The following is an 18,508-nucleotide window of genomic DNA, read 5'->3' as shown; positions in this document are numbered from 1 at the left end:
AAGTCTGATTGGCAGCTTTAGACTTCTTGATTCAGAACCTCAATAAGCTGGTTAAGGTGTCGCCAACCTTTCATAGGGGCTCTGGGTGAAAAGATTGGGAATGATTGTATGCGGTGCTTAGTGAAACTATTTTGACTTCGCCATCGTACCAGTTATTAGCATTTATTCATGAAATCCGATAGTTCCTTTCTTCAAAGAAATAGCGGTTTTCTTTGAGACGTGCTCTGGTTCTGTCACCCAGGCTGGAGTGCAGTGGAATGAGGAAAGGTCACGGCAACCTCCGCTCGCCCAGCTCAGTCAATCCTGCCACCTCAGTCCTTTAAGAAGCTGGGACCAGAGGACCACAGGGGCCGTGCCACCACGCCAGGCTAATTGTGGTATCATTTGTGGAGACGGGGTTTCTCCATTTGGCCCAGGCTGGTCTCCACCCTGTGGGCTCAAGCCATCTGCCCTCCTCGGCCTCCCAAAGGAGGATGGCTCACGATTACAGGATCATGCCCGGCCGTTTCTTTAAAACAAAACAACAGCAACGACAACCACAAAACATTTTATGGAGTGGCAGTTATCAGTGCCAACTAACAGATTGAGAGTTTGTGTCTAAGAAGTCCTCATGTACTCGCTGATTTCAAAAGAAAGGAAAAACGGAAATCTCACATGTGGTACCTAGTTTATGATTGCAACTAGGTCGTTAATTAGAAAAAGATCAGTGGCCGGGCGCGCTGGCTCACGCCTGTAATCCCAGCACCTTGGGAGGCCGAGGCGGGCGGATCACGAGGTCAGGAGATCGAGACCATCCTGGCTCACACGGTGAAACCCCGTCTCTACTAAAAAATACAAAAACTTCGCGGGGCGTGGTGGTGCACGCCTGTAGTCCCAGCTACGGGGAGGCTGAGGCAGGGGAATGGCGTGAACCCGGGAGGCAGAGCTTGCAGTGAGCTGAGACGGCACCACTGTACTCCAGCCTGGGCGACAGAGCGAGACTCCGTCTCAAAACAACAAAAAACAAAAAACGATCAGTGAACAGCCAAAGTAGAGTTGACCCGAATGCGTTCCCATCTTCTGAATTCTGAGGTGGCCTCCAAGCAGGGAGGCAGTGGCTGGGTGTGGGAGGCAAAATCACAGGGCCAGCACTTGACACCTGCAGAATGCAGAGGCTCAACTTTGCACCAAGCCAAAGGTTCTGGTGTCCACTGGAAGTTTCTTTCCCCAACCCGCATTGACTTTGCATTGTTCCTCCTCCCCCCAGATTTTAACCCTAAGGCAAGTCCTGAGTTTATCTTCGGGAGAATCTCCTCTTGTAGTCTCGAATTGCCTTGGCCATCAGCGGGGCCACTTTCTTGGCAGCCGGTTTCCGGGTTTTGGCGGCGGGCGCCGGGCGCTCATTGCTGCTGCTCAGGCAGGGGTTGGCCCTCTTCTCAGGGAGCCGGTGAAGGACGCTGCTGCTGCTGCTGCTGCTGCTGCTCGTGCTGCTGCTGCTCGTGCTGCTGCTGCTGCTGCTGCTGCTGCTGCTGCTGCTGCTGCTCGTGCTGCTGCTGCCACTGCTGCCGCCGTGGCCGCCGTCCCCGCCGCCCACCAGGCCGCCACCGCCCCTATCGCCACCGCCCACGCCGCCCCGGCTGGAGGGAACGTGGCTGCTGCCCGCGGCTTTGGGGGCTGGCTTGATCTCTCCCTCTTCGGGGTCAGCGGCTCCTGCAGACTTCTCTTGCCTCCTTGAAGCATCATAAGGCGTCTTGGCCCCAGAGTTGAAACAGATCATCTTTGTCTGTCGGCGGATGGGTTTGTTTTCACGTGCAGATCGGATTTTCGTGGTGACTGCTCGCAGCCGCTGCTCTCGGGAGTCCCGAAGCCGCAGATACAGCTCCCGCCAAGACTCGTGCTCCTGTGGCTTTTCTTCCTTGAAGTCCTGGAGACAATGAATCCTCCATAATTCATCTGTGTCCCCAGCGAGTGCGTGATTGTATTCCTCTCTGCGATACAGCTGATCAGGCTTCCACCCTTCCGGAAGGGGTTCAAGAACCGAGTAGGGGACCCCTCCCACGTCGCCGAGGGCGTCCGGATTGTGTCTAAGCCCCCGGATGCACTGCTGGCGCAGCGTCAGCACCTGGGGCTGGCAGGCAGGCCTGGAGCCCGAGTACACCTGCATCTTTGCATTCACTCTGTGTCCAGTGAAGGCGGCTTCCTCCTGGAACGTTGGTGCGGAGAGTGCTTCTGGCTTTTCCTGGGAGGTCATGGCCTCAAAAGCGGAAAGTAGATCGTAGTTGGCCTGCATCCAGGCCGCTGAGGGGTCCCAGAGCTCTGACAAGGCATGGCTGGGCACCGTTTTCGGCCCCGCGGAATCAGCGCCGGCCACCTGCAGCCTCTCTGACTGGCTTTCCTGGACAGGAGGCAATTTCTGCGCGGAAGCCCAGCGGGACGATTTGTGCCCCTTGCTGTGGCTCACAAGCGCTTCCCCCTGGGGTTGGCCCTGGCAGCCCTGACCCAGCGGAGGCCCGCCCTGAGCGGCGTGAGCGTGGCCTCTTCCGGGTTGCTTCCCGGGCACAGCCGGCTCAGGGCCCTCGGGCGTCGGGAGGGGAGCGGTGTGCAATGGAGGGGCCCGATGGGGGCCTGAATCAGCTGGGGCCCTTCTGGGGCGCTTTCTCTGGGCTCTGTGCTCGCGACTGGGAGACCTTCGGTGAGGTCTCCGGAGCCCCGGAGGTGTTCTGTGTGCTGTCCGTCTGTGCTCAGGACTGTCAGGTGGGCTCCTGGGGACCGTCCCGTTCTCTGGGAAGCCCCAGGCCTTTTCCTGGTCCTGAAGAGCCTCCCCATAGCGCTTTCGGGAAGCGCTCTCCTCGGGGTCCTGTGCATCAGGCCCGGTGTTTGGGTCCACAAGCACCAGCTTCTTCCACCGGGCCGCTAAGTCTCTGGCAAAGTCGCCCACGTGCTGGTGCTTCCGCAGGCGCTTCACCGTCTTTCTGATTCCAGTCTCCGCCAGGATGTCTGCCGTCATGGGCAAGGCGGAGAGTTTCTGCAAATATTTCTCTAGCTTTTTCGGGTCCGTCTTAGTGGCCAGCCGCACCTGCAGCTTCTCCACTGCGTGCAGCGTAGTGGAGCCTGCCGCCATCTCAGCAGAGCTGTGCAGGCCTGGCTGTCCCGGCGGTCGCGGCTCTGTCCTGGGGGCGGCAGGACACGAAGTCTGGGGTCGCGGGTCCTCGCTGCCCGGTTCGGGATGTGGAGTCGCAGCCTGGAGGGAGCTCGGTCCTCGGAGCAGCGGGCCACTGGTTCTGGGGCGCTGGTCCTCGCAGACCGCAGGCCTCGGGCGTGGAGTCACGGCAACCTGGAGCAAGCTCAGTCCTCGGTGCAGCCGGCCACTTGGTCTGGAGCGCCGGTCCTTGCAGACAGCTGAGCAGGCCCGCTTCTGGTCCTCGGGATGTGGAGCCACAGCCTGGAGTGACCTCTGCGGTGCGCCGTCCAAGGCCGAGTGGAGCTCCCGTGCCAGAGCCCGGCCTTATATAGCCAGCCCCAGGCCCACCCAGGGCTGAAGCCCTGACCGCCCTTGGCCCCTGGGCTACCCCGCCCCGATACGTAATCATTGCGTCAGCAAAATGCGGCCAATCAGGACGGTCCACGTCAGGTGGCCTGCTGTGCCCCACAAGTTGTTTAGGTTAATTTCAGCCTGGACACACCCCACTGAGTTCTACCGTTGGCCCTCCGTGTTCGCAGGTTCCACGTCTGTGGATTCCAAAAGACACATGACTGAATCTTCTTGCGAGTAAAACCGAAAATGACAACACCGCAAGACAAAATGGTAGAAAGAAGAACCCACAGAGGATAACAACCCTTTACCTAGGATTGACGTGGCGTGAGGGGACTTGCCAACATTCGTAGAAAAGTGGGATTAAGAGAGAAAAATGAAAAAGGTGTATTTTACTTCTCAACATCGGCTCCATCAAGTTCAATGCGCTTTTGGAAGCAGTGTCTTTTCCCCGCCCTCTAGCCCATCCCTCTAAAACCCCCAGGGTCCTGGGAATGTGACGATTTCCATGAAATCTTTTTTCCATCGTTAACTGAAGAAAACTGGGCGCTTTTTACAGATTTTCTAAGTCTAGGAAACAAAAAGAAGTCAGCAGGCGCCAAATCAGGACTGTAAGGTGGACGCCTCATGATTTCCCGCGGCAAGTCTTGCCCAGCTGCCCTTGTTGGGTGAAAGGCATGAGCAGGAACATTGTCGTGGTGGAGAAGAACTCTCTGGTGAGGACTGTTCTCGCTCCAGCTTTGGCGGCCGACTTTCTGAAAGCGCTCTCCTAGTGAGCAGATGTGATCACGGTTTGGCCCTCCAGAAAGTCAACCAGCCGAATCCCTCTGGCATCCCCCCCAAACGGTGGCCATGACCTCTGCTCTTGACTGCTCCTCTGTGGCTTTGAATGGAGCGCTGCCACCTCTTGGTAGCCACGGCCTCGTGCTTGGTCTTCAGGATCCTGCCGGCAGAGCCACGTTTCATCTCCTGTTAGCAGTCTTGGAAGAAACGCTTCAGGATCTTGCTCCCACCGGCTGTTTAAAATCTCCTCAGAAAGGCTTGCTCTGGCCTGCAGGTGATGTTGGTGCCACGGTTTGGGCAGCCGAATTCCACTCTAATCTTTCAGTCAGAATGAGGCAAACAGAACCATTTGAAATGTCTATGATGTCAGCTATTGTTTCTGCTGTCCATGGCGGTTTGGCTTACTTTTTAAATTCTCACATGACTTTTCTGTCTCTCTCTCTCTCTCTGTGTGTGTGTGAGAGTGTGTGTGTGTGTGTGTGTGTGTGTGTGTGTGTGTGTGTGTGTGTTACCCCTCCGTGGTATGTAGAGAAAGAGGGAAATGTGCTTGCCGTGTTTCCAGTCTTCCAGCTCCCTCACGAAGAGGACCCCAGCGCAATACTGGCAACGCTTCCAGAGCTCCCAGAATGAGGATTAGTTTGTAAATAGGTCGGAAGGGAATTGAACTACCCTGGGTCAGTGTAGTAATATACCAGCAGGATCCTTCGGTGGATTCTGAATTCTGTTTGGGGTAGGTTTATAGTTTGTGTGGGGTTTGTTTCCTTTGTGTCTTTTTGAGAGCGAGTGTCGCGGTGGGAGCAGTGATCTGCTACGGTTTGTCACGGTCTCCAGTCATGAATGAGTTTAGTGGGTGCGGCCGCTGTTTTCAGCAGTAGCGTGATTGTGGGGGCATCGAGGAGCTACGAGGGGCTAGAACTTGCTCCAATTGTTTCCTTGTGTTTTGAGTTGTATTTGCTTGTATCATGTTTGTTTTCCATCTTGGCAGGGGAAACGTTTTCCAGGAAGAAAGGTTGTTGCCAGTGGATTTGATTGCGAGGGACTGGGGTTTCTCGGTGGGAGTGGGGAGGGGCTGCAGGGTGATCGGTGGCTACTCCACCTCCAGAAAGAGCATGTGGCTTCTCCGCCTTGGGGAGGATGTTCTGCTGTCTTGTGAGGTTTGCAGGCCGCCTGAGATTCTCTCTTGAATTGCTGTCGAGAAATAGAGACTGGCGTTGTCTCCGGCCCTTGCTGGGGGAGCTTTTCCGAGTTTTTGTTTTTAATTTTGAGACGGAGTTTTGCTTTTGTTGTCCAGGCTGGAGTGCAATGGTGGGATCTGGGCTCACTGCAGACTCCGCCTCCCGGGTTCAAGTGATTCTCCTGTCTCAGCCTCCTGAGTAGCTGGGATTACAGGCGCTCGCCGGCAAGCCTGAGCGCGTTTGGTATTTTTAGTAGAGACGGGATTTCCTCATATTGGTCAGGCTGGTCTCCAACTCCTGACCTCAGGTGACCCGCTGGCCCCGACCTCCCAAAGCGATGGGATTACAGGCGTGGGTCACCGTGCCCGGACTTGTCTGAGTTTTACACCGTCGCTGATTGGATCATGTCCCCTTCCCCGGAACGAATGCTTTTCTGTCTTCCTTAAGGGCAGTGTCTCTGTGGCTCCCTGTCCTGTCTCCATACGTGTCCTTCAGGCTTGAAGGCCTCTTCTCACTTGCACCTGCATCCACTCAGGTGCCTGCTTCCAGAAGCTAGCTTCCCAGCACCCATTCTGCTGACAGCCCAGGGCACAGGACTTTGATCTCTTGGACTGCCCTTGCTCGGTTTTGCCTTGCGGCTTAGGTCTTTGTGTCTTTCTCTCTGCCCCTCACTATTGGTACACCCATAAGAATGAGATATACGCAAGGGGGTCTGTGTGTGTGTGTGTGGGGGGGGGCGTGTGTGCGTGTGTGCGTGTGTGTGCGCTCGCGTGTGTCATATCTGGCACGCGGACCTGTGATTACCAGCCCGCGTGAGGCCAAGAAATGCCCTGAGTTGGAATGCAAACCTTCCCCGAAGCTTGCAGAAGCTCCTATGAGGTGAACTCGAGGTTGTTAACCTGGTCATCTCATGGTAATTAGAAAGTCTGATTGGCAGCTTTAGACTTCTTGATTCAGAACCTCAATAAGCTGGTTAAGGTGTCGCCAACCTTTCATAGGGGCTCTGGGTGAAAAGATTGGGAATGATTGTATGCGGTGCTTAGTGAAACTATTTTGACTTCGCCATCGTACCAGTTATTAGCATTTATTCATGAAATCCGATAGTTCCTTTCTTCAAAGAAATAGCGGTTTTCTTTGAGACGTGCTCTGGTTCTGTCACCCAGGCTGGAGTGCAGTGGAATGAGGAAAGGTCACGGCAACCTCCGCTCGCCCAGCTCAGTCAATCCTGCCACCTCAGTCCTTTAAGAAGCTGGGACCAGAGGACCACAGGGGCCGTGCCACCACGCCAGGCTAATTGTGGTATCATTTGTGGAGACGGGGTTTCTCCATTTGGCCCAGGCTGGTCTCCACCCTGTGGGCTCAAGCCATCTGCCCTCCTCGGCCTCCCAAAGGAGGATGGCTCACGATTACAGGATCATGCCCGGCCGTTTCTTTAAAACAAAACAACAGCAACGACAACCACAAAACATTTTATGGAGTGGCAGTTATCAGTGCCAACTAACAGATTGAGAGTTTGTGTCTAAGAAGTCCTCATGTACTCGCTGATTTCAAAAGAAAGGAAAAACGGAAATCTCACATGTGGTACCTAGTTTATGATTGCAACTAGGTCGTTAATTAGAAAAAGATCAGTGGCCGGGCGCGCTGGCTCACGCCTGTAATCCCAGCACCTTGGGAGGCCGAGGCGGGCGGATCACGAGGTCAGGAGATCGAGACCATCCTGGCTCACACGGTGAAACCCCGTCTCTACTAAAAAATACAAAAACTTCGCGGGGCGTGGTGGTGCACGCCTGTAGTCCCAGCTACGGGGAGGCTGAGGCAGGGGAATGGCGTGAACCCGGGAGGCAGAGCTTGCAGTGAGCTGAGACGGCACCACTGTACTCCAGCCTGGGCGACAGAGCCAGACTCCGTCTCAAAACAACAAAAAACAAAAAACGATCAGTGAACAGCCAAAGTAGAGTTGACCCGAATGCGTTCCCATCTTCTGAATTCTGAGGTGGCCTCCAAGCAGGGAGGCAGTGGCTGGGTGTGGGAGGCAAAATCACAGGGCCAGCACTTGACACCTGCAGAATGCAGAGGCTCAACTTTGCACCAAGCCAAAGGTTCTGGTGTCCACTGGAAGTTTCTTTCCCCAACCCGCATTGACTTTGCATTGTTCCTCCTCCCCCCAGATTTTAACCCTAAGGCAAGTCCTGAGTTTATCTTCGGGAGAATCTCCTCTTGTAGTCTCGAATTGCCTTGGCCATCAGCGGGGCCACTTTCTTGGCAGCCGGTTTCCGGGTTTTGGCGGCGGGCGCCGGGCGCTCATTGCTGCTGCTCAGGCAGGGGTTGGCCCTCTTCTCAGGGAGCCGGTGAAGGACGCTGCTGCTGCTGCTGCTGCTGCTGCTCGTGCTGCTGCTGCTCGTGCTGCTGCTGCTGCTGCTGCTGCTGCTGCTGCTCGTGCTGCTGCTGCCACTGCTGCCGCCGTGGCCGCCGTCCCCGCCGCCCACCAGGCCGCCACCGCCCCTATCGCCACCGCCCACGCCGCCCCGGCTGGAGGGAACGTGGCTGCTGCCCGCGGCTTTGGAGGCTGGCTTGATCTCTCCCTCTTCGGGGTCAGCGGCTCCTGCAGACTTCTCTTGCCTCCTTGAAGCATCATAAGGCGTCTTGGCCCCAGAGTTGAAACAGATCATCTTTGTCTGTCGGCGGATGGGTTTGTTTTCAAGTGCAGATCGGATTTTCGTGGTGACTGCTCGCAGCCGCTGCTCTCGGGAGTCCCGAAGCCGCAGATACAGCTCCCGCCAAGACTCGTGCTCCTGTGGCTTTTCTTCCTTGAAGTCCTGGAGACAATGAATCCTCCATAATTCATCTGTGTCCCCAGCGAGTGCGTGATTGTATTTCTCTCTGCGATACAGCTGATCAGGCGTCCACCCTTCCGGAAGGGGTTCAAGAACCGAGTAGGGGACCCCTCCCACGTCGCCGAGGGCGTCCGGATTGTGTCTAAGCCCCCGGATGCACTGCTGGCGCAGCGTCAGCACCTGGGGCTGGCAGGCAGGCCTGGAGCCCGAGTACACCTGCATCTTTGCATTCACTCTGTGTCCAGTGAAGGCGGCTTCCTCCTGGAACGTTGGTGCGGAGAGTGCTTCTGGCTTTTCCTGGGAGGTCATGGCCTCAAAAGCGGAAAGTAGATCGTAGTTGGCCTGCATCCAGGCCGCTGAGGGGTCCCAGAGCTCTGACAAGGCATGGCTGGGCACCGTTTTCGGCCCCGCGGAATCAGCGCCGGCCACCTGCAGCCTCTCTGACTGGCTTTCCTGGACAGGAGGCAATTTCTGCGCGGAAGCCCAGCGGGACGATTTGTGCCCCTTGCTGTGGCTCACAAGCGCTTCCCCCTGGGGTTGGCCCTGGCAGCCCTGACCCAGCGGAGGACCGCCCTGAGCGGCGTGAGCGTGGCCTCTTCCGGGTTGCTTCCCGGGCACAGCCGGCTCAGGGCCCTCGGGCGTCGGGAGGGGAGCGGTGTGCAATGGAGGGGCCCGATGGGGGCCTGAATCAGCTGGGGCCCTTCTGGGGCGCTTTCTCTGGGCTCTGTGCTCGCGACTGGGAGACCTTCGGTGAGGTCTCCGGAGCCCCGGAGGTGTTCTGTGTGCTGTCCGTCTGTGCTCAGGACTGTCAGGTGGGCTCCTGGGGACCGTCCCGTTCTCTGGGAAGCCCCAGGCCTTTTCCTGGTCCTGAAGAGCCTCCCCATAGCGCTTTCGGGAAGCGCTCTCCTCGGGGTCCTGTGCATCAGGCCCGGTGTTTGGGTCCACAAGCACCAGCTTCTTCCACCGGGCCGCTAAGTCTCTGGCAAAGTCGCCCACGTGCTGGTGCTTCCGCAGGCGCTTCACCGTCTTTCTGATTCCAGTCTCCGCCAGGATGTCTGCCGTCATGGGCAAGGCGGAGAGTTTCTGCAAATATTTCTCTAGCTTTTTCGGGTCCGTCTTAGTGGCCAGCCGCACCTGCAGCTTCTCCACTGCGTGCAGCGTAGTGGAGCCTGCCGCCATCTCAGCAGAGCTGTGCAGGCCTGGCTGTCCCGGCGGTCGCGGCTCTGTCCTGGGGGCGGCAGGACACGAAGTCTGGGGTCGCGGGTCCTCGCTGCCCGGTTCGGGATGTGGAGTCGCAGCCTGGAGGGAGCTCGGTCCTCGGAGCAGCGGGCCACTGGTTCTGGGGCGCTGGTCCTCGCAGACCGCAGGCCTCGGGCGTGGAGTCACGGCAACCTGGAGCAAGCTCAGTCCTCGGTGCAGCCGGCCACTTGGTCTGGAGCGCCGGTCCTTGCAGACAGCTGAGCAGGCCCGCTTCTGGTCCTCGGGATGTGGAGCCACAGCCTGGAGTGACCTCTGCGGTGCGCCGTCCAAGGCCGAGTGGAGCTCCCGTGCCAGAGCCCGGCCTTATATAGCCAGCCCCAGGCCCACCCAGGGCTGAAGCCCTGACCGCCCTTGGCCCCTGGGCTACCCCGCCCCGATACGTAATCATTGCGTCAGCAAAATGCGGCCAATCAGGACGGTCCACGTCAGGTGGCCTGCTGTGCCCCACAAGTTGTTTAGGTTAATTTCAGCCTGGACACACCCCACTGAGTTCTACCGTTGGCCCTCCGTGTTCGCAGGTTCCACGTCTGTGGATTCCAAAAGACACATGACTGAATCTTCTTGGGAGTAAAACCGAAAATGACAACACCGCAAGACAAAATGGTAGAAAGAAGAACCCACAGAGGATAACAACCCTTTACCTAGGATTGACGTGGCGTGAGGGGACTTGCCAACATTCGTAGAAAAGTGGGATTAAGAGAGAAAAATGAAAAAGGTGTATTTTACTTCTCAACATCGGCTCCATCAAGTTCAATGCGCTTTTGGAAGCAGTGTCTTTTCCCCGCCCTCTAGCCCATCCCTCTAAAACCCCCAGGGTCCTGGGAATGTGACGATTTCCATGAAATCTTTTTTCCATCGTTAACTGAAGAAAACTGGGCGCTTTTTACAGATTTTCTAAGTCTAGGAAACAAAAAGAAGTCAGCAGGCGCCAAATCAGGACTGTAAGGTGGACGCCTCATGATTTCCCGCGGCAAGTCTTGCCCAGCTGCCCTTGTTGGGTGAAAGGCATGAGCAGGAACATTGTCGTGGTGGAGAAGAACTCTCTGGTGAGGACTGTTCTCGCTCCAGCTTTGGCGGCCGACTTTCTGAAAGCGCTCTCCTAGTGAGCAGATGTGATCACGGTTTGGCCCTCCAGAAAGTCAACCAGCCGAATCCCTCTGGCATCCCCCCCAAACGGTGGCCATGACCTCTGCTCTTGACTGCTCCTCTGTGGCTTTGAATGGAGCGCTGCCACCTCTTGGTAGCCACGGCCTCGTGCTTGGTCTTCAGGATCCTGCCGGCAGAGCCACGTTTCATCTCCTGTTAGCAGTCTTGGAAGAAACGCTTCAGGATCTTGCTCCCACCGGCTGTTTAAAATCTCCTCAGAAAGGCTTGCTCTGGCCTGCAGGTGATGTTGGTGCCACGGTTTGGGCAGCCGAATTCCACTCTAATCTTTCAGTCAGAATGAGGCAAACAGAACCATTTGAAATGTCTATGATGTCAGCTATTGTTTCTGCTGTCCATGGCGGTTTGGCTTACTTTTTAAATTCTCACATGACTTTTCTGTCTCTCTCTCTCTCTCTGTGTGTGTGTGAGAGTGTGTGTGTGTGTGTGTGTGTGTGTGTGTGTGTGTGTGTTACCCCTCCGTGGTATGTAGAGAAAGAGGGAAATGTGCTTGCCGTGTTTCCAGTCTTCCAGCTCCCTCACGAAGAGGACCCCAGCGCAATACTGGCAACGCTTCCAGAGCTCCCAGAATGAGGATTAGTTTGTAAATAGGTCGGAAGGGAATTGAACTACCCTGGGTCAGTGTAGTAATATACCAGCAGGATCCTTCGGTGGATTCTGAATTCTGTTTGGGGTAGGTTTATAGTTTGTGTGGGGTTTGTTTCCTTTGTGTCTTTTTGAGAGCGAGTGTCGCGGTGGGAGCAGTGATCTGCTACGGTTTGTCACGGTCTCCAGTCATGAATGAGTTTAGTGGGTGCGGCCGCTGTTTTCAGCAGTAGCGTGATTGTGGGGGCATCGAGGAGCTACGAGGGGCTAGAACTTGCTCCAATTGTTTCCTTGTGTTTTGAGTTGTATTTGCTTGTATCATGTTTGTTTTCCATCTTGGCAGGGGAAACGTTTTCCAGGAAGAAAGGTTGTTGCCAGTGGATTTGATTGCGAGGGACTGGGGTTTCTCGGTGGGAGTGGGGAGGGGCTGCAGGGTGATCGGTGGCTACTCCACCTCCAGAAAGAGCATGTGGCTTCTCCGCCTTGGGGAGGATGTTCTGCTGTCTTGTGAGGTTTGCAGGCCGCCTGAGATTCTCTCTTGAATTGCTGTCGAGAAATAGAGACTGGCATTGTCTCCGGCCCTTGCTGGGGGAGCTTTTCCGAGTTTTTGTTTTTAATTTTGAGACGGAGTTTTGCTTTTGTTGTCCAGGCTGGAGTGCAATGGTGGGATCTGGGCTCACTGCAGACTCCGCCTCCCGGGTTCAAGTGATTCTCCTGTCTCAGCCTCCTGAGTAGCTGGGATTACAGGCGCTCGCCGGCAAGCCTGAGCGCGTTTGGTATTTTTAGTAGAGACGGGATTTCCTCATATTGGTCAGGCTGGTCTCCAACTCCTGACCTCAGGTGACCCGCTGGCCCCGACCTCCCAAAGCGATGGGATTACAGGCGTGGGTCACCGTGCCCGGACTTGTCTGAGTTTTACACCGTCGCTGATTGGATCATGTCCCCTTCCCCGGAACGAATGCTTTTCTGTCTTCCTTAAGGGCAGTGTCTCTGTGGCTCCCTGTCCTGTCTCCATACGTGTCCTTCAGGCTTGAAGGCCTCTTCTCACTTGCACCTGCATCCACTCAGGTGCCTGCTTCCAGAAGCTAGCTTCCCAGCACCCATTCTGCTGACAGCCCAGGGCACAGGACTTTGATCTCTTGGACTGCCCTTGCTCGGTTTTGCCTTGCGGCTTAGGTCTTTGTGTCTTTCTCTCTGCCCCTCACTATTGGTACACCCATAAGAATGAGATATACGCAAGGGGGTCTGTGTGTGTGTGTGTGGGGGGGGCGTGTGTGCGTGTGTGCGTGTGTGTGCGCTCGCGTGTGTCATATCTGGCACGCGGACCTGTGATTACCAGCCCGCGTGAGGCCAAGAAATGCCCTGAGTTGGAATGCAAACCTTCCCCGAAGCTTGCAGAAGCTCCTATGAGGTGAACTCGAGGTTGTTAACCTGGTCATCTCATGGTAATTAGAAAGTCTGATTGGCAGCTTTAGACTTCTTGATTCAGAACCTCAATAAGCTGGTTAAGGTGTCGCCAACCTTTCGTAGGGGCTCTGGGTGAAAAGATTGGGAATGATTGTATGCGGTGCTTAGTGAAACTATTTTGACTTCGCCATCGTACCAGTTATTAGCATTTATTCATGAAATCCGATAGTTCCTTTCTTCAAAGAAATAGCGGTTTTCTTTGAGACGTGCTCTGGTTCTGTCACCCAGGCTGGAGTGCAGTGGAATGAGGAAAGGTCACGGCAACCTCCGCTCGCCCAGCTCAGTCAATCCTGCCACCTCAGTCCTTTAAGAAGCTGGGACCAGAGGACCACAGGGGCCGTGCCACCACGCCAGGCTAATTGTGGTATCATTTGTGGAGACGGGGTTTCTCCATTTGGCCCAGGCTGGTCTCCACCCTGTGGGCTCAAGCCATCTGCCCTCCTCGGCCTCCCAAAGGAGGATGGCTCACGATTACAGGATCATGCCCGGCCGTTTCTTTAAAACAAAACAACAGCAACGACAACCACAAAACATTTTATGGAGTGGCAGTTATCAGTGCCAACTAACAGATTGAGAGTTTGTGTCTAAGAAGTCCTCATGTACTCGCTGATTTCAAAAGAAAGGAAAAACGGAAATCTCACATGTGGTACCTAGTTTATGATTGCAACTAGGTCGTTAATTAGAAAAAGATCAGTGGCCGGGCGCGCTGGCTCACGCCTGTAATCCCAGCACCTTGGGAGGCCGAGGCGGGCGGATCACGAGGTCAGGAGATCGAGACCATCCTGGCTCACACGGTGAAACCCCGTCTCTACTAAAAAATACAAAAACTTCGCGGGGCGTGGTGGTGCACGCCTGTAGTCCCAGCTACGGGGAGGCTGAGGCAGGGGAATGGCGTGAACCCGGGAGGCAGAGCTTGCAGTGAGCTGAGACGGCACCACTGTACTCCAGCCTTGGCGACAGAGCGAGACTCCGTCTCAAAACAACAAAAAACAAAAAACGATCAGTGAACAGCCAAAGTAGAGTTGACCCGAATGCGTTCCCATCTTCTGAATTCTGAGGTGGCCTCCAAGCAGGGAGGCAGTGGCTGGGTGTGGGAGGCAAAATCACAGGGCCAGCACTTGACACCTGCAGAATGCAGAGGCTCAACTTTGCACCAAGCCAAAGGTTCTGGTGTCCACTGGAAGTTTCTTTCCCCAACCCGCATTGACTTTGCATTGTTCCTCCTCCCCCCAGATTTTAACCCTAAGGCAAGTCCTGAGTTTATCTTCGGGAGAATCTCCTCTTGTAGTCTCGAATTGCCTTGGCCATCAGCGGGGCCACTTTCTTGGCAGCCGGTTTCCGGGTTTTGGCGGCGGGCGCCGGGCGCTCATTGCTGCTGCTCAGGCAGGGGTTGGCCCTCTTCTCAGGGAGCCGGTGAAGGACGCTGCTGCTGCTGCTGCTGCTGCTGCTCGTGCTGCTGCTGCTCGTGCTGCTGCTGCTGCTGCTGCTGCTGCTGCTGCTGCTGCTGCTCGTGCTGCTGCTGCCACTGCTGCCGCCGTGGCCGCCGTCCCCGCCGCCCACCAGGCCGCCACCGCCCCTATCGCCACCGCCCACGCCGCCCCGGCTGGAGGGAACGTGGCTGCTGCCCGCGGCTTTGGAGGCTGGCTTGATCTCTCCCTCTTCGGGGTCAGCGGCTCCTGCAGACTTCTCTTGCCTCCTTGAAGCATCATAAGGCGTCTTGGCCCCAGAGTTGAAACAGATCATCTTTGTCTGTCGGCGGATGGGTTTGTTTTCAAGTGCAGATCGGATTTTCGTGGTGACTGCTCGCAGCCGCTGCTCTCGGGAGTCCCGAAGCCGCAGATACAGCTCCCGCCAAGACTCGTGCTCCTGTGGCTTTTCTTCCTTGAAGTCCTGGAGACAATGAATCCTCCATAATTCATCTGTGTCCCCAGCGAGTGCGTGATTGTATTTCTCTCTGCGATACAGCTGATCAGGCGTCCACCCTTCCGGAAGGGGTTCAAGAACCGAGTAGGGGACCCCTCCCACGTCGCCGAGGGCGTCCGGATTGTGTCTAAGCCCCCGGATGCACTGCTGGCGCAGCGTCAGCACCTGGGGCTGGCAGGCAGGCCTGGAGCCCGAGTACACCTGCATCTTTGCATTCACTCTGTGTCCAGTGAAGGCGGCTTCCTCCTGGAACGTTGGTGCGGAGAGTGCTTCTGGCTTTTCCTGGGAGGTCATGGCCTCAAAAGCGGAAAGTAGATCGTAGTTGGCCTGCATCCAGGCCGCTGAGGGGTCCCAGAGCTCTGACAAGGCATGGCTGGGCACCGTTTTCGGCCCCGCGGAATCAGCGCCGGCCACCTGCAGCCTCTCTGACTGGCTTTCCTGGACAGGAGGCAATTTCTGCGCGGAAGCCCAGCGGGACGATTTGTGCCCCTTGCTGTGGCTCACAAGCGCTTCCCCCTGGGGTTGGCCCTGGCAGCCCTGACCCAGCGGAGGCCCGCCCTGAGCGGCGTGAGCGTGGCCTCTTCCGGGTTGCTTCCCGGGCACAGCCGGCTCAGGGCCCTCGGGCGTCGGGAGGGGAGCGGTGTGCAATGGAGGGGCCCGATGGGGGCCTGAATCAGCTGGGGCCCTTCTGGGGCGCTTTCTCTGGGCTCTGTGCTCGCGACTGGGAGACCTTCGGTGAGGTCTCCGGAGCCCCGGAGGTGTTCTGTGTGCTGTCCGTCTGTGCTCAGGACTGTCAGGTGGGCTCCTGGGGACCGTCCCGTTCTCTGGGAAGCCCCAGGCCTTTTCCTGGTCCTGAAGAGCCTCCCCATAGCGCTTTCGGGAAGCGCTCTCCTCGGGGTCCTGTGCATCAGGCCCGGTGTTTGGGTCCACAAGCACCAGCTTCTTCCACCGGGCCGCTAAGTCTCTGGCAAAGTCGCCCACGTGCTGGTGCTTCCGCAGGCGCTTCACCGTCTTTCTGATTCCAGTCTCCGCCAGGATGTCTGCCGTCATGGGCAAGGCGGAGAGTTTCTGCAAATATTTCTCTAGCTTTTTCGGGTCCGTCTTAGTGGCCAGCCGCACCTGCAGCTTCTCCACTGCGTGCAGCGTAGTGGAGCCTGCCGCCATCTCAGCAGAGCTGTGCAGGCCTGGCTGTCCCGGCGGTCGCGGCTCTGTCCTGGGGGCGGCAGGACACGAAGTCTGGGGTCGCGGGTCCTCGCTGCCCGGTTCGGGATGTGGAGTCGCAGCCTGGAGGGAGCTCGGTCCTCGGAGCAGCGGGCCACTGGTTCTGGGGCGCTGGTCCTCGCAGACCGCAGGCCTCGGGCGTGGAGTCACGGCAACCTGGAGCAAGCTCAGTCCTCGGTGCAGCCGGCCACTTGGTCTGGAGCGCCGGTCCTTGCAGACAGCTGAGCAGGCCCGCTTCTGGTCCTCGGGATGTGGAGCCACAGCCTGGAGTGACCTCTGCGGTGCGCCGTCCAAGGCCGAGTGGAGCTCCCGTGCCAGAGCCCGGCCTTATATAGCCAGCCCCAGGCCCACCCAGGGCTGAAGCCCTGACCGCCCTTGGCCCCTGGGCTACCCCGCCCCGATACGTAATCATTGCGTCAGCAAAATGCGGCCAATCAGGACGGTCCACGTCAGGTGGCCTGCTGTGCCCCACAAGTTGTTTAGGTTAATTTCAGCCTGGACACACCCCACTGAGTTCTACCGTTGGCCCTCCGTGTTCGCAGGTTCCACGTCTGTGGATTCCAAAAGACACATGACTGAATCTTCTTGGGAGTAAAACCGAAAATGACAACACCGCAAGACAAAATGGTAGAAAGAAGAACCCACAGAGGATAACAACCCTTTACCTAGGATTGACGTGGCGTGAGGGGACTTGCCAACATTCGTAGAAAAGTGGGATTAAGAGAGAAAAATGAAAAAGGTGTATTTTACTTCTCAACATCGGCTCCATCAAGTTCAATGCGCTTTTGGAAGCAGTGTCTTTTCCCCGCCCTCTAGCCCATCCCTCTAAAACCCCCAGGGTCCTGGGAATGTGACGATTTCCATGAAATCTTTTTTCCATCGTTAACTGAAGAAAACTGGGCGCTTTTTACAGATTTTCTAAGTCTAGGAAACAAAAAGAAGTCAGCAGGCGCCAAATCAGGACTGTAAGGTGGACGCCTCATGATTTCCCGCGGCAAGTCTTGCCCAGCTGCCCTTGTTGGGTGAAAGGCATGAGCAGGAACATTGTCGTGGTGGAGAAGAACTCTCTGGTGAGGACTGTTCTCGCTCCAGCTTTGGCGGCCGACTTTCTGAAAGCGCTCTCCTAGTGAGCAGATGTGATCACGGTTTGGCCCTCCAGAAAGTCAACCAGCCGAATCCCTCTGGCATCCCCCCCAAACGGTGGCCATGACCTCTGCTCTTGACTGCTCCTCTGTGGCTTTGAATGGAGCGCTGCCACCTCTTGGTAGCCACGGCCTCGTGCTTGGTCTTCAGGATCCTGCCGGCAGAGCCACGTTTCATCTCCTGTTAGCAGTCTTGGAAGAAACGCTTCAGGATCTTGCTCCCACCGGCTGTTTAAAATCTCCTCAGAAAGGCTTGCTCTGGCCTGCAGGTGATGTTGGTGCCACGGTTTGGGCAGCCGAATTCCACTCTAATCTTTCAGTCAGAATGAGGCAAACAGAACCATTTGAAATGTCTATGATGTCAGCTATTGTTTCTGCTGTCCATGGCGGTTTGGCTTACTTTTTAAATTCTCACATGACTTTTCTGTCTCTCTCTCTCTCTGTGTGTGTGTGTGAGAGTGTGTGTGTGTGTGTGTGTGTGTGTGTGTGTGTGTGTGTTACCCCTCCGTGGTATGTAGAGAAAGAGGGAAATGTGCTTGCCGTGTTTCCAGTCTTCCAGCTCCCTCACGAAGAGGACCCCAGCGCAATACTGGCAACGCTTCCAGAGCTCCCAGAATGAGGATTAGTTTGTAAATAGGTCGGAAGGGAATTGAACTACCCTGGGTCAGTGTAGTAATATACCAGCAGGATCCTTCGGTGGATTCTGAATTCTGTTTGGGGTAGGTTTATAGTTTGTGTGGGGTTTGTTTCCTTTGTGTCTTTTTGAGAGCGAGTGTCGCGGTGGGAGCAGTGATCTGCTACGGTTTGTCACGGTCTCCAGTCATGAATGAGTTTAGTGGGTGCGGCCGCTGTTTTCAGCAGTAGCGTGATTGTGGGGGCATCGAGGAGCTACGAGGGGCTAGAACTTGCTCCAATTGTTTCCTTGTGTTTTGAGTTGTATTTGCTTGTATCATGTTTGTTTTCCATCTTGGCAGGGGAAACGTTTTCCAGGAAGAAAGGTTGTTGCCAGTGGATTTGATTGCGAGGGACTGGGGTTTCTCGGTGGGAGTGGGGAGGGGCTGCAGGGTGATCGGTGGCTACTCCACCTCCAGAAAGAGCATGTGGCTTCTCCGCCTTGGGGAGGATGTTCTGCTGTCTTGTGAGGTTTGCAGGCCGCCTGAGATTCTCTCTTGAATTGCTGTCGAGAAATAGAGACTGGCATTGTCTCCGGCCCTTGCTGGGGGAGCTTTTCCGAGTTTTTGTTTTTAATTTTGAGACGGAGTTTTGCTTTTGTTGTCCAGGCTGGAGTGCAATGGTGGGATCTGGGCTCACTGCAGACTCCGCCTCCCGGGTTCAAGTGATTCTCCTGTCTCAGCCTCCTGAGTAGCTGGGATTACAGGCGCTCGCCGGCAAGCCTGAGCGCGTTTGGTATTTTTAGTAGAGACGGGATTTCCTCATATTGGT

The 18,508-nt window shown here is 56.2% G+C and overlaps 4 protein-coding genes across 6 annotated transcripts in view; 1 reads left to right on the top strand and 3 right to left on the bottom strand.

Moving 5' to 3' along the window:
• LOC105489360 (katanin catalytic subunit A1 like 2) overlaps positions 1-18,508 on the top strand; it is a 277,022-nt gene that overhangs the window by 48,777 nt on the left and 209,737 nt on the right. The window lies entirely within an intron of this gene.
• LOC139360151 (elongin-A3-like) lies at positions 1,229-3,100 on the bottom strand. Its single transcript, XM_071085867.1, has 2 exons — positions 1,561-3,100; positions 1,229-1,392 (listed from the first exon to the last, which is right to left on the bottom strand). Exons 1-2 carry the CDS (start codon positions 3,098-3,100, stop codon positions 1,274-1,276), a joined length of 1,659 nt encoding a protein of 552 aa, XP_070941968.1. The 3' UTR covers positions 1,229-1,273.
• LOC139360150 (elongin-A3-like) lies at positions 7,620-9,482 on the bottom strand. Its single transcript, XM_071085866.1, has 2 exons — positions 7,943-9,482; positions 7,620-7,783 (listed from the first exon to the last, which is right to left on the bottom strand). The coding sequence occupies exons 1-2, from the start codon at positions 9,480-9,482 to the stop codon at positions 7,665-7,667; spliced, it is 1,659 nt and encodes a 552-aa protein (XP_070941967.1). The 3' UTR covers positions 7,620-7,664.
• LOC139360149 (elongin-A3-like) lies at positions 13,995-15,866 on the bottom strand. Its single transcript, XM_071085865.1, has 2 exons — positions 14,327-15,866; positions 13,995-14,158 (listed from the first exon to the last, which is right to left on the bottom strand). Exons 1-2 carry the CDS (start codon positions 15,864-15,866, stop codon positions 14,040-14,042), a joined length of 1,659 nt encoding a protein of 552 aa, XP_070941966.1. The 3' UTR covers positions 13,995-14,039.

The sequence above is a fragment of the Macaca nemestrina genome, chromosome 19 (genome assembly GCF_043159975.1).
Source record: "Macaca nemestrina isolate mMacNem1 chromosome 19, mMacNem.hap1, whole genome shotgun sequence".
Lineage (NCBI taxonomy): Eukaryota > Metazoa > Chordata > Mammalia > Primates > Cercopithecidae > Macaca > Macaca nemestrina.
This window is presented reverse-complemented; position numbering and strand designations above follow the sequence as displayed.

Bases quoted from the DNA above. Each gene is read 5' to 3' on its own strand.
- LOC139360150 (XM_071085866.1), bottom strand. From the start codon at position 9,482: ATGGCGGCAGGCTCCACTACGCTGCACGCAGTGGAGAAGCTGCAGGTG. The intron at 7,784-7,942 runs ACGGCGGCCACG...ACCCCTGCCTGA, and splicing joins CGGCCTGGTGGGCGGCGGGG to GCAGCAGCAATGAGCGCCCG.
- LOC139360149 (XM_071085865.1), bottom strand. From the start codon at position 15,866: ATGGCGGCAGGCTCCACTACGCTGCACGCAGTGGAGAAGCTGCAGGTG. The intron at 14,159-14,326 runs ACGGCGGCCACG...ACCCCTGCCTGA, and splicing joins CGGCCTGGTGGGCGGCGGGG to GCAGCAGCAATGAGCGCCCG.
- LOC139360151 (XM_071085867.1), bottom strand. From the start codon at position 3,100: ATGGCGGCAGGCTCCACTACGCTGCACGCAGTGGAGAAGCTGCAGGTG. The intron at 1,393-1,560 runs ACGGCGGCCACG...ACCCCTGCCTGA, and splicing joins CGGCCTGGTGGGCGGCGGGG to GCAGCAGCAATGAGCGCCCG.